We start from the raw sequence: 13,745 nt of genomic DNA on the forward strand, positions 1-13,745 counted from the left end.
CTTTATTTTTTGGCGTTCCATCTCTCGCTCTTTGCCTCGCTCCTTCTCCCTTTTCAATTTGTCCCTCCCTTTCAAACCAAGCTTCTGTTCAACTGATTATTGTTGTGTAATTCATTATTCATACCATTGCCTGTTATCCTCCTTGACGCCCCATGCTTTCAAAAGTTTTCTTTCTCCCATTTTTTTTCTTTGATCGTCAAGGGCAACGGGAAATAGATGTAGACTACACAGACTCTCTGCAGGCTAATGCACTGACTGGTGCTTCAATTGGACAATGGTTCATAAGTTAGCTCCAGCAGCAAGTGCAATTACAAAGGGGTGCATGTAAAAGTCAACAGAATACAAATCATGTAATGAATGTCTCGTGGGGCCTGTGGAAAAAGGTCCTGGAGCATTTTCATAGATGACACACAAAGCAGGAGGAGTGCGTAGGAAGAAAGCACGGAGTGTCTTTGGATGGACATGGAGGACTATGGGCCAGGTTGAGTGTTTGGTGTTCAAGTGTTTGATGTAGTCTAGTGCAAAAATAGTAGCTACTATTATCTAGGGGGACTTAAACAAGGTAGGAAAAAGTATTCATAAAGACTGCCCAATGGTTTAGCTTAGGTTGTGTCTATTCTCCTCTGAATGTGGTATTGTCTAACAGGTGAAAACCTTTTTACTTGGGAAAGGGAATATTAAATCTGGTTCTTAGGCTGTGTTTAGTCCTGATGAGGACGTATGCTGTGGACTATGGATGTTTGGACAGAGAGATGGGTGTGCACGTGTGTGCGTGCGTGCGAGCGAGCGTGCGTGTGAGTATGTGTGTGCATCTGTGCTTCTGTGTGTGCGCCCGTGTGTGTCTGTATGAGTGTGTGCGTGCGTCCATGTGTGTGTGTGTGTGTGTGTGTGTGGTGCTGATCGAATGCCAAAAAGATGGGTCACGTCAAGGACGAGAGTCAGCCGGGATCATCCCTATCTGTAGTAGACATGGTGCTGGGCGAAATTCAATATGCAGACAGACTGACACTCTCATGCACCGTGGAGGAATCTTGCAATCCTGCACCTGAGAGGGAGAAAAACTACTGCACTTAATCTTCCAACACAATACCACAAGGTTGTTTGTCTGTTTACTCTCAGTTCATAGTGTACAGTTCTGTATGCTGGCTCTAGGCTTTTCCTTTCCCTTACCACCACTTCTCTAGCTCCCTGTGTCTCTCTGTCTCTGTCTCTTTCTCTCTCTCTCTACCTGTACTGCTGCATCTCTCTCTCTCTCTCTCTCTCTCTCTACCTGTACTGCTGCATCTCTCTCTCTCTCTCTCTCGCTCTACCTGTACTGCTGCATCTCTCTCTCTCTCTCTCTCTCTCGCTCTACCTGTACTGCTGCATATCTCTCTCTCTCTCTCTCTCTCTCTCTCTCTCTCTCTCTCTCGCTCTACCTGTACTGCTGCATCTTTCTCTCTCGCTCTACCTGTACTGCTGCATCTCTCTCTCTCTCTCTCTCTCTCTCGTTCTACCTGTACTGCTGCATCTCTCTCTCTCTCTCTCTCGCTCTACCTGTACTGCTGCATCTCTCTCTCTCTCACACACTCTACCTATACTGCTGCATCTCTCTCTCTCTCTTGCTCTACCTGTACTGCTGCATCTCTCTCTCTCTCTCTCTCGCTCTACCTGTACTGCTGCATCTCTCTCTCTCTTTCTCGCTGTACCTATACTGCTGCATCTCTCGCTCTCTCTCTCGCTCTCTCTCTCTCTCTCAGTCTACCTGTACTGCTGCATCTCTCTCTCTCTCGCTCTACCTGTACTGCTGCATCTCTCGCTCTCTCTCTCGCTCTCTCTCTCTCTCGTTCTCTCTCTCGTTCTCTCTCTCTCTCGCTCTCTCTCTCGCTCTCTCACTCTACCTGTACTGCTGCATCTCTCTCTCTCTCTCTCTCTCTCTCTCTCTCTCTCTCTCTCGCTCTACCTGTACTGCTGCATCTCTCTCTCTCTCTCTCTCTCTCTCTCTCTCTCGCTCTACCTGTACTGCTGCATCTCTATCTCTCGCTCTACCTATACTGCTGCATCTCTCTCTCTCTCTCTCTCTCTCTCTCGCTCTACCTGTACTGCTGCATCTCTCTCTCTCTCTCTCGCTCTACCTGTACTGCTGCATCTCTCTCTCTCGCTCTACCTGTACTGCTGCATCTCTCTCTCTCTCGCTCTCTCTCTCGCTCTCTCTCTCGCTCTCTCTCTCGCTCTCTCTCTCGCTCTCTCTCTCGCTCTCTCTCACTCTACCTGTACAGCTGCATCTCTCTCTCTCTCTCTCTCTCTCTCTCTCGCTCTACCTGTACTGCTGCATCTCTATCTCTCGCTCTACCTATACTGCTGCATCTCTCTCTCTCTCTCTCTCTCTCTCTCTCTCGCTCTACCTGTACTGCTGCATCTCTATCTCTCGCTCTACCTATACTGCTGCATCTCTCTCTCTCTCTCTCTCTCTCTCTCGCTCTACCTGTACTGCTGCATCTCTCTCTCTCGCTCTACCTGTACTGCTGCATCTCTCTCTCTCTCGCTCTCTCTCTCGCTCTCTCTCTCGCTCTCTCTCTCGCTCTCTCTCTCGCTCTCTCTCACTCTACCTGTACAGCTGCATCTCTCTCTCTCTCTCTCTCTCTCTCGCTCTACCTGTACTGCTGCATCTCGCTCTCTCGATTGGCTTTATTGGCATGGGAAACATGTTTACATTGCCCAAGCAAGTGAAATAGATAATAAACAAAAGTGAAATAAACAATTTAAAAAATGAACAGTAAACATTACACTCACAAAAGTAAAAAATGAAAGTTTATCAAAATTGGGTTTGTTTTCAAATGCTTTGTGCATCTGTGTAATCTGAGGAAAATATGTGTCTCTAATATGGTCATACATTTGTGGGCAGTGTGCATATAGCCTTTTTTCTCTTAAGATTAAAAGCCAGGTCTGCCTACGGTGGCCTTTCTCAATATCAAGGCTATGCTCACTGAGTCTGTACATAGTCAAATCGTTCCTTAAGTGTGGGTCAGTCACATTGGTCAGGTATTCTGCCACTGTGTATTCTCTGTTTAGGGCCAAATATTTTTCTAGTTTGCTCTGTTTTCTTTGTTGATTATTTTTGTCAAGTAATTATCTTTTTGTTTTCTCATGATTTGGTTGGGTCTAATTGTGTTGCTGTCCTTGGGCTCTGTGGGGTCTGTTTGTGAACAAAGCCCTGGGACCAGCTTGCTTAGGGGACTCTTCACCTGGTTCATCGCTCTGTAGGTGATGGCTTTATTATGGAAGGTTTGGGAATCGCTTCCTTTTAGGTGGTTGTGGAATTTAACGGTTCTTTTCTGGATTTTGATAATTAGCAGGTATCGGCCTAATTCTGCTCTGCATGCATTATTTGGTGCTTTACGTTGTACACGGAGGATATTTTTGCAGAATTCTGCATGCAGGTAGCCTAGTGGTTAGAGCATTGGGCCAGTAACCGGAAGGTTGCTGGATCGAATCCCTGAGCTGACAAGGTAAAAAGCTGTCGTTCTGCCCCTGAGAAGGCAGTTTACCCACTGTTCCCCAGGTGCTGAAGCCGTGGATGTTGATTATGGCAACCCCCCGCACCGCTCTGATTCAGAGGGGTTGGGTTAAATGCGGAAGACACATTTAAGTTGAATGCATTCAGTTGTACTGTACAACTGACTAGGTATTCCCCTTTCAATTTGGTATTTGTCCCATTTTGTGAATTCTTGGTTGGTGAGCGGACCCCAGGCCTCACAACCATAAAGGGCAATGGGCTCTGTAACCGATTAAATACATTTTTTGTAGATCCTAATTGGTATGCTGAATTTTATGTTCCTTTTGATGGCATAGAAGGCTCTTCTTGCTTTGTCTCTCAGATCATTCGCAGCTCTGTGGAAGTTACCTGTGGCACTGATGTTTAGTCCGAGGTATGTATAGTTTTTTGTGTGCTCTAGGGCAATGGTGTCTAGATGGAATTTGTATTTGTGGTCCTGGCAACTAGACCTTTTTTGGAACACAATTATTTTTGTCTTAGTGAGATTTACTGTCAAGGTCCAGGTCTGACAGAATCTATGCAGAAGATCTAGGTGCTGCTGTAGGCCCTCCTTGGTTGGGGACAGAAGCACCAGATCATCAGCAAAGAGTAGACATTTGACTTCAGATTCTAGTAGGGTGAGACTGGGTGCTGCAGACTGTTGTAGTGCCCTCGCCAATTCATTGATGTATATGTTGAAGAGGGTGGGGCTTTAGCTCCATCCCTGTCTCACCCCACATTCTTTTGCCAAATTGAACCACACACTTGTTGTTTGAGTACATAGATTTTATAATGTTGTATGTTTTCCCCCCAACACCTCTTTTCATCAATGTGTATAGCCGAACCTCATGCCAAATTGAGTCAAAAGCTTTTTTTGAAATCATCAAAGCATGAGAAGAGTTTACCTTTGTTTTGGTTGGTTTGTTTCTTTGTCAATTAGGGTGTGCAGGGTGAATACGTGGTTTGTCGTACGGTAATTTGGTAAAAAGCCAATTTGACATTTGCTCAGTTCGTTGTTTTCACTGAGAAAATGTACAAGTCTGCTGTTAATGATAATGCAGAGGATTTTCCCAAGGTGGCTCTTGATGCAAATCCCACGGTAGTTACTGGGGTCAAATTTGTCTCCACTTTTGGCGATTGGGGTGATCAGTCCTTGGTTCCAATTATTGGGGAAGATGCCAGAGCTAATGATGATGTTAAAGAGTTAAAGTATAGTCAATTGGAATTTTTGGTCTGTATATTTTATCATTTCATTTACACCACAGGCCATTTCATCAACACCACAGGCCTTTCTGTTTGGAGGGTTTGTATTTTGTCCTGTAGTTTATTAAATGTAATTGGAGAATCCAGTGGGTTCTGGTAGTCTTTAGTAGTTGATTCTATGATTTGTATTTGATCATATATATGTTTTTGCTGCTTGTTCTTTGGAGAAGTGGTTTAACCATGCATCTCAGTTTTGGATAGATAACTCTTGTTGTTGTTGTTTGATTACTGTTTTCCAATTTTTCCAGAAGTGGTTAGAGTCTATGGATTCTTCAATTACATTGAGCTGAATTCTGACGTGCTGTTCCTACTTTTTCCGAAGTTATTTCTGTATAATTTTAGCAATTTACCATACTGAAGGAGTAGGCTCAGGTTTTCTGGGTCTCTATGTTTTTGGTTAGATTGGTTTGATGAAACCTAAGAAAGAAATTGAGAAACCTTTTTTTTATTGTTGTTAATTTTCTTAGGTTTTCTGCTTGAAATGTTTTAGATTTGGTAGGGAAGCTGAGAGGTCAAATATTGTAATGCAGTGCGTACTGGCGGCAGAGAAGTCAGGCGCAGGAGAGCGAAAACTGATTTACAACGGTGTCGTTTAATAACCATAAAACACCGTCAACAGAACAATACATGAAATGGGTCAAACAAAACCTGGTAAAACCAGCATACCATGCACAAGCACTACAAGAAAACAATTACGGACAAGGACATAGTGGGGAACAGAGGGTTAAATACACAACATGTAATTGATGGAATTGGAACCAGGTGTGATGGAAGACAAGACAAAACCAATGGAAAATCAAAAGTGGATCGGCGATGGCTAGAAGGTCAGTGACGTCGACTGCCGAACGCCACCCGAACAAGGAGAGGGACCAACTTCGGCGGAAGTCGTGACAAATATACTGTTTAGGTTTTCTACTGCCAAGTTTATACCTTCACTATTACAGTGAAATGTTTTGTCCAGGGATTGAATTTGTTGTTACCTAATCGTTTTTTGGTAAGTTTCCACACTACTTTCCTTCCATCTATAGCATTTCTTAATATTATTCAGTTCCTTTGGCTTTGATGCCTCATGATTGCGTATTGCTGTGTTCAAGTAGACTGTGATTTTGCTGTGATCTGATAGTGGTGTCAGTGGGCTGACTGTGAACGCTCTGAGAGACTGGAAGGAGATCAGTGATAAAGTAGTCTACGGTATTATTACCAAGAGATGAGCTATAGGTGTACCTATCATACGAGTCCCCTCAAAGCCTACCATTGACTATGTACATACCCAGCATGCGACAGAGCAGCAGGAGTTGTGACCCGTTTCTGTTGGTTATGTTGTCGTAGTTGTGCCTACTCTCTCTCTCACTCTCCCTCGCTCACTCTCTCTATCTCTCTACCTGGACTGCTGCTTCTCTCTCTCTCCGTCTCTCTCGCTGTGTTATTAATGCTGAAGGGTGGCGGGCATGTGCAGTCTAGCAGGTGTTTTCACACTCTGTCGTCATCTGTCCTTCGTCCACCCCATCAACCCTTACACCCGCCTTCTTGACTGTGTAGTTTTTTAATTGACAGGACCCTGACGCCGCACATCCAACTGTCCAGTGGTGAGACACCACAGACACTCGCACACGCCCCTTTAGCTCCTCGCCTTCGATGTGATGCCCTTCACCACCCTACCAAGGTCAAATCGGCAGCCTTTATGCACAGCGCACACTCTAAGTGAGTGACAGAGGGGACAGGGGTTGTGATGGTGTGTATGCATGAGTGAGTGTGTTTCTGTGTGTCGATAACTGACTCAGTTGCTGTGTGTTTCTGTTTGGACTTATGCACATGGCTGTGGGTGAGTGTGACTGAGTAAGTGTGGGCTGTGTGTTGACCTGGTTAACATCGTGTGCAGTGATGGAGGGTAAAGGCAGGGTGATACAGGTTTTAGAATCAAGGTGACAATTGAGCTGTAAAAATGGGAATTGAGTGGGGAATAGGGAATAGCAGCCCTCTGGTGTGTAACCTTCGCCGTGTTGTTTTCAGGTTTCAGCTTATGCATATATCATTTGTGTGTGTGTGTGTGTGTGTGTGTGTGTGTGTGTGTGTGTGTGTGTGTGTGTGTGTCTACGTACGTGTGCTCCAGCATGTGTCCCACCTGCCTTTGAGCTGAGCCCTGGTACTGAATTAAATTAACCTAAATAAAACCTAGTATACAATGCAGTGCACTAAGAAAGAACAACTGAGGACGCACAGTAATACAGCCTACTGTGCAGTGTGACACGTGCACAAAGCATGGTATAGGTTACAGTATATCCCAGGTTGTTTCATAGAAATAACCTTAAAGAGCGGCTTAACTCACCGATTCTGCATCTGATATTCTGCTGGTCATTATGAAAAACGAGATTGTCCCTCTTGAGTCACGGTAAAAACAACATAGCCACTACCACTTCCTCAAAATAGTCTGTATTATTATCGGATAAATAAGGATATAGGATATAGGCGCTGCATAATGTGCAGGTCTGTCTCACTGCCTGGAGGTTCTGCTGCCACGATTGGCTGGAGCGCAATCAACGCAGCTGTTTTTCCGTGCATGACAATTCTCCCTAGGCGCTACAATCCCGTGTTAGTGGGCATGACTGTAAAAACAAACCCAACCCTCATGTACGTTCTGATGACCTCACTTACACAAATCAACTGACTTTATGACCGAAGTGATTACACTTTTTTTTGTGTTTCTGACTAACATCGATGCCACATAGGCAGTTTTCAACCAGATACACTTTGAGTTCAGTTGCCCTTTAACAAACACCTACCGCTGGTGACATTTCCTAGACCTTGGTTATACAGTACATTGGACACAATGACTAATGTCTCCCCTCCCCCATGCAGTGAGAGGTAGTGATGCTGATGCAGCCAGTGTGTTCTTCCTTCCTGGGTTTCTTGGCCAGCCTAGATAGCACAGCAGCAAGCAGCAAGCAGCACGCTAATGTGATTATGGCTTTTAGCGGAGGATTTTCATGGACATTCTCCATCCCTCTCCATCCTTCAAGGCGCCATTAGTTCTCACTGTGGGATGGCCTGTCCTTGCTGGTGGCTGACACACTTAAAGCAAATGCGCACATACTGGACACACACGCACACTATACAGGCGCACACACACAATAACTGTCTCGAAGGACCATGGAAAATGGTGGATCTTCAGACACACACACACACACACACACTCATATTCAACTTATTAAAATTACTCTGTTTAGGCTTTGCATTCATTTCAATACTTTGGAAAAATAAATATCTTAATTTACCATTGCCATTGACCGTCATTTCCATGCATAATTAGATTCACCTTTTTTCAGCTATTTGTTTATGAGACCGTGGCGCGAATTAGAATGCCTGCCCCTTTTCATTACGCTGTGCAATCAAGCCATGATTCCACCAAGAACCCGTGTTGAAATTAAAAGCGTGAGCAATTGGCCATCAGATGCTGCACTGCTTACGACTGTCACGTTTCCGAGCCCTCTCTGCCTGGAATTACACTTGCCAAGCTTAGCGCGTATTGTCTTAGCGCACCTCTTTGCATTAATCAGACAAACCTCCGGGTGCTTCTTAACTCCTGACTGCACAGCGTTTCTTCTCATAAGTCGCTGTTTATTAAACCTTAGAGGCAAGACGGCGGCGGCAGCAGCAGCATAGAGATATTATGGATACGTTAGGAAAGAGATAGAGGAGATTGGTTGAAGATCTAGGAAGGACTCAGACAGGGTTTTGTCTAGGAAGGGATTCAGCTTTTGTCAAAATTCACTTTTCGTAGGAGGTTTAGGAGAACTTACGCAGCAGGTTAGGAGAATTAACGTTGCAGGTTAGGAGAATTAGGTTAAGGTTAAGAAAAGGGTTAGGGTTAGCTAAAATGCAAAACCCCAAAAACTTTTGAGGTCAAATGTAGACATGACCCTCAGACAGTGAGGGTGTCCTAATATGGGCACCGTAAGGGTGGACTTGATGCGCATGCTGACATTTGGCAGAGTTTGGAGGGACAGAGCTTGTGTCATGCAGAGTGTGGACCTGCCTCAGTATGTCACTGCTAAGATAGCACTGTATGGCTGCTGTTATCTTTCTTTGCAGAGTCAGTTGATGCAAATGTCCAAAATATAATCCAAGGAGAGGAAGCTTCAACAGTACTGTAGCCTAGTCTTTTTGAAAATATAAACGCTTTAGGGCTGGGTGTTATATAGAATTGTATAATGTTTTAGCATGATATTCCAAATGGCTGTATCACAATAATCAAATTATTATTTTATTTTTTATGAGCATTTATGTTCACTTGTTCTCATGTTGTCTTTTTGGTCTCATCTCCTTCGCTCCTTCTATGCTGTGTGTGTCACGCCCTGACCTGAGAGAGAGGGTTTGTTTCTCTATGTGGTTAGGTCAGGGTGTGGGGTGGGCATTCTATGTTTTTGTATTTCTTTGTGTTGGGCCGAGTATGGTTCCTAACCAGAGGCAGCTGTCTATCGTTGTCTCTGATTAGGAACCATACTTAGGCAGCCTGTTTTTCCTTTGTGTTTTGTGGGTAGTTGTTTTCCGTTTAGTTGTAAGTACCTGACGGAACTGTCGGCTGTCATTTTTGTTTCATTTGTAAAGTGTTCATTTTTGCATTAAACGACAAGATGAACATATTCCACGCTGCACCTTGGTCTACTCATTTTGACTCCTGTTAGTGTGCAACTTATCATTTACACACACACAAAGCCCCTCCCCCTGTCACTCACAACAACAAAGATGAGAGATCAGTTCTTCCTCTCTGACAAGCAGTTTCAGCTGAGAAGGGTGCAATTGCGTCCAGAAAATATGCTAACGAGCACAAACGAAAAAAGAAAAAAAGTCCAGCTCATAAAGTTATACATATATAGGAGCTACCGAATGTCATTTTTGGTGAGTTTGGACATTTACAAGCGAATGTGAATGAGAGACATTGTGTAAATGAACAGTACTGGCTCTGGAGCAGCATACACCCTGTATCTGTGAGGAGTCTGGAGTCGCTAGGGCAACCTGCCTGCCTGCTCTGTTCGAGAAGGTGGGGGAGGAGCAGACTGGCCGAGAACTGAGAGGAGAAAATAATCAAGAAAATCAAAACAAATAGCAGTGGCAGTTGTACAGATAACTCATCCAAAGGGCTTTGACTTCTCGAACACAGCAGAAAGCCAACGCAATATGATGCCCCGTCACCTTATTAATTCATCCACTTACTTAGATAACTAGCAAGTTAAACTTAGGGATTGTGTCAATGCTTAATTCTTAGTTTTTCATACAGCAAAAAAATATGAAATGCATGAGAAATATCTTGCTGAGTTTTGTAAACACAGATCTAAAATGCTTCTTATTGGAGTTTCTGCTGGGCATCAGACTCATTTTGTGCTTCAGTTGCCATTCTCCACTTGGATGAGAATTCACGAACGGGCATTCTATCAGCAGACAGTGTTTTGACTGACGTGTAGCTACTTTTCTCTGGTACTTTTATAGGTGTAGCTAGCCTACTTTTCTCCAGTAAAATGCAAGATGAACTTTAAGAAAAACATCAGGAAATGTAGCTGGCTACATTCTTTCTATGATAAACAGACATATGACTGCCATGCATAGTTTTTGCAAAAAATACATGTATTTTAGCCTACTTGTGTGGCTGCCAGCCAAATAGCGTTGCACTTCTGTTGTCATCTAATGAAAATGAGGCTATTTTCTGCTGTTGCACTAATGTATTTTCTGTGAAAGAAAACTGCAGTTGCAAGTCCCTGATCACTCTATTGAAGCAAAACGAACACGGTTGACTTTCGATATAAAACGCGACCCCTGTCAATACACAGCCGGAGTCACCTGCTCCCTTCTCTTCTGGGGAACTATGGTACGCTTCACAATGTAAAATAATGTGACAGGTGAAATGAAGAACGTAATCTGCTTTATCTTCTAACGTATTGCACAAGTTGACTGCGGGTATTTACTTAAAAAGTAGTTACAAATATTCAAGTACCGTCAATACCGTTATTGACGGTATTGAAAAAAACCATCCTGTGGCTGTTTCCAAATAAACACCGGTGTATACGGTATACCGCCCAAGTCTAATTCCTGCATCTGCAGGAACACCTCTCTATACTTCTATTGGTACATTGTTTTGCTAGGACTCTGGTACACAGCAGGCTGGATAGGTAGCTAGCTAGCTAACGATAGCTAGGACACCGGTAGACAGTGTCCTTCGCCTTCACCTGTCAGGCACTGCTTTCCCACAGTGCTGTTAACGACGGCGAGGGCAGGTCTTCGGCAATTGGGAGCGAAGGACACTGTGTGCTAGCTATTTAGCTAGGAGGACCCCAGTACACAACAGGCGGGAAGTGGGGGCGACACTGGTAGCTAGCTAGGACACCGGTAGACCACTCTTGACCCACATTTTAATCACATAGACAAATAGGGGAAATCCAGAATATCAAAAGTGTCACACAAGCATGAAGGTGGCGTGCTCGATTGCAGGAACCAGTGGGATGCTCGAGGCGTTCCACATGCAGGAATGCCCCGAATTGCTGGCAGCAATCACACGCTATTGTTTCAACTCTGTATTTGCATTTGAGGGTTGGTCTAACAGAATCGGTCATATGGACACCGAAACACATTGAGTCATTATTTTACTGTAGTAGAGGACAAATTAACCGTTCTATTGATACCCTTTTTAGGTCTCAACTTCTCAAATTGCGTGCAGAGCAGACACTACTAAAACAGCAGTATCAATGAACATTGATTCTGGAAAATGAATTCTCAGTTTGTCGCGCGTTGCATTGTGGTACTATGTCGCACTAGTAACATTGTAGCCAAAGACTGTTACACTAGCTGTCTAGTCTGTGTTTTATTATTGTGCTAAAAGCATCAAACACTATTATATAAGTAATTGGAAACTCGTTCCCATTCTGAGAAATAAGGTAGGCCACTTGATTTCAACATCTGAACAAAGTGGACAGGCTAGCATGCTGTCCAAACAGTTGGAGACGGACAGAAGGGGGTGTTCGTAACCATTCAACTGTTCCACCTTGTCATCTAGCAAAGAGATCCAAGTTGGCTAAACTTGAAGTATAAAGATTAGCTGGCTACTCACTAGCACATGGGCTCCTGCTTGAGAGATTGTTTATGAGACCTGTCTTCATTTTCTAAAAAGTTAGTCAGTGTTAGTGAATGTGTATTATGCATGGTTCTGGTTAAATTTGTAACAAAAAGGGCATTTTCATAGACAGACGATGCCCCACACGTATCAACCCCAGTTTTCCATTTAGTTTCCTTCCTGTGGTAGTGTGTGTTTGCGTGCGCTTGTGTGACTTCCTGGTGTGTGTGCGTGTCTATTTGTAGGCAGGGTGAGCCTCACTGTACGCATCCCTCCTGTTGCCATTTGTGTCCCTTCATTTCACGCTCTGACGTCCCTGCGTGAATCCTCCTCTTCCCCCGGCTCATTATCAACACTGTTCAATGAGACACACACACACACGGGGTGGGGGGAAAAAACAAATCATTATTCAAATAATACAGGGGGTCAGTGCGTACGCTACAACACCTTTGTTTGTATATTTATGACAAATAACTGAGTGAACCACCAAACACATCCAGCCTGACCTGGATCAATGAGGTACTCAGCACCGCGGCGGCTGAGATGCCAACCAGGGGATTTGGGGATTGAGAATGCGAATGGACCGTCTGTTGTTGTTATAACGGCATTATGCTCACCCTCCTCCCTCTCTTCTCTCATTTTCCTTGGCAGGACCAAGTGTGCACGGAGCCGAATTCGGCCACCTGCCCGACAACATTACAGTGCTGGAAGGAGAGAGCATCATTCTGAGGTAACTCTTTGATCCTACACCTGCACCTACTAATTACATGTTGAAATTGTTTTTTTTTCACCTGTCATCATGCTGACTTAATTGCCAATTCAATGTCATAAAAACCCCATGAGGTATACCCCAACTAGGTTGAAAAATGTTCCTCAGCAAAACTGCCATTTTGGCAATATCCTGGACTTTGAGGCCTTCATAAAAGCCTACTGTCTATCAACATTTGAACTCTTTAACCCGCTGTCAGGTATCATTACAAATCTGGTCACCATCGCTGTCATCTCATATTGCCTAGCCCTAGAACCATAGACCGCCACAGGCTCCTGTAGTTGATATATGATGCCCTTTCATACTTACAGGCTCATCTATTCATTGCATGGGCGATTAAAGGTAATATCACTGGCATAGATGAGGCCTATTCACTGGAGACCGTGTGATCTACCTCACTGAGATTTCTTTTTTTTACCCTGGCCAAATCAATTAAACATAAGCGCTCAGGCTTATCCTCTCCTGGCCTGGTCCCCAGCTGAAGCTTCTAAGGACATCTAGTGGTGAAGGACAGTACTGTAGTCATACTGTCACAAAACATTTCTAGTTCAGAAACTGTGAAAATTACATTCCAAACACAAAATAATATTTGTATTCATATATACATACAGCCTGAGTGTACAAAACATTAGGAACGTCTGCTCTTTCCATGACAGACTGACCAGGTGAATCCATGTGAAAGCAATGATCCCTATCTGCTTCAATCAGTGTCGATGACGGGGAGGAGACAGGTTAAAGAAGGATTTTTAAGCCTTGGGACAATTTAGACATGGATTGTTTATGTGTGCCATTCAGAGGGTGAATTGGCAACACAACATATTTAAATGCCTTTGAACGGGGTATGGTAGTAGGTGCCAGGCGTACCGATTTGAGTGTGTCAAAAACTGCAACGCTGCTGGGTTTTTCACGCGAAACAATTTCCTGTGTGTATCAAGAATGGTCCGCCACATTGTTTACATCAAAAGTTATGTAGCAGCAGTAACTACCACTATCAGCCCCTCTCTCCCCCTCACCAATCTGTCTCTCCTAGCTCTTCATCTGCTTCCTCCAAAACACAACTATATTTTACCCAGGTGTATTGCCCTCGTAGTTTCAATTAA

The 13,745-nt window shown here is 44.0% G+C and overlaps 1 protein-coding gene across 2 annotated transcripts in view; it reads left to right on the forward strand.

The window, feature by feature from the left end:
• The window catches only part of LOC115177102 (igLON family member 5), a 142,213-nt gene that overhangs the window by 94,510 nt on the left and 33,958 nt on the right, over nucleotides 1-13,745 (forward strand). For both annotated transcript variants that reach the window (XM_029737607.1, XM_029737606.1), the window contains exon 2: nucleotides 12,528-12,606. In XM_029737607.1, the coding sequence (XP_029593467.1) occupies nucleotides 12,528-12,606 (79 nt within the window). The remainder of the gene's footprint in view (nucleotides 1-12,527; nucleotides 12,607-13,745) is intronic.

Source organism: Salmo trutta, chromosome 37, assembly GCF_901001165.1.
Source record: "Salmo trutta chromosome 37, fSalTru1.1, whole genome shotgun sequence".
Lineage (NCBI taxonomy): Eukaryota > Metazoa > Chordata > Actinopteri > Salmoniformes > Salmonidae > Salmo > Salmo trutta.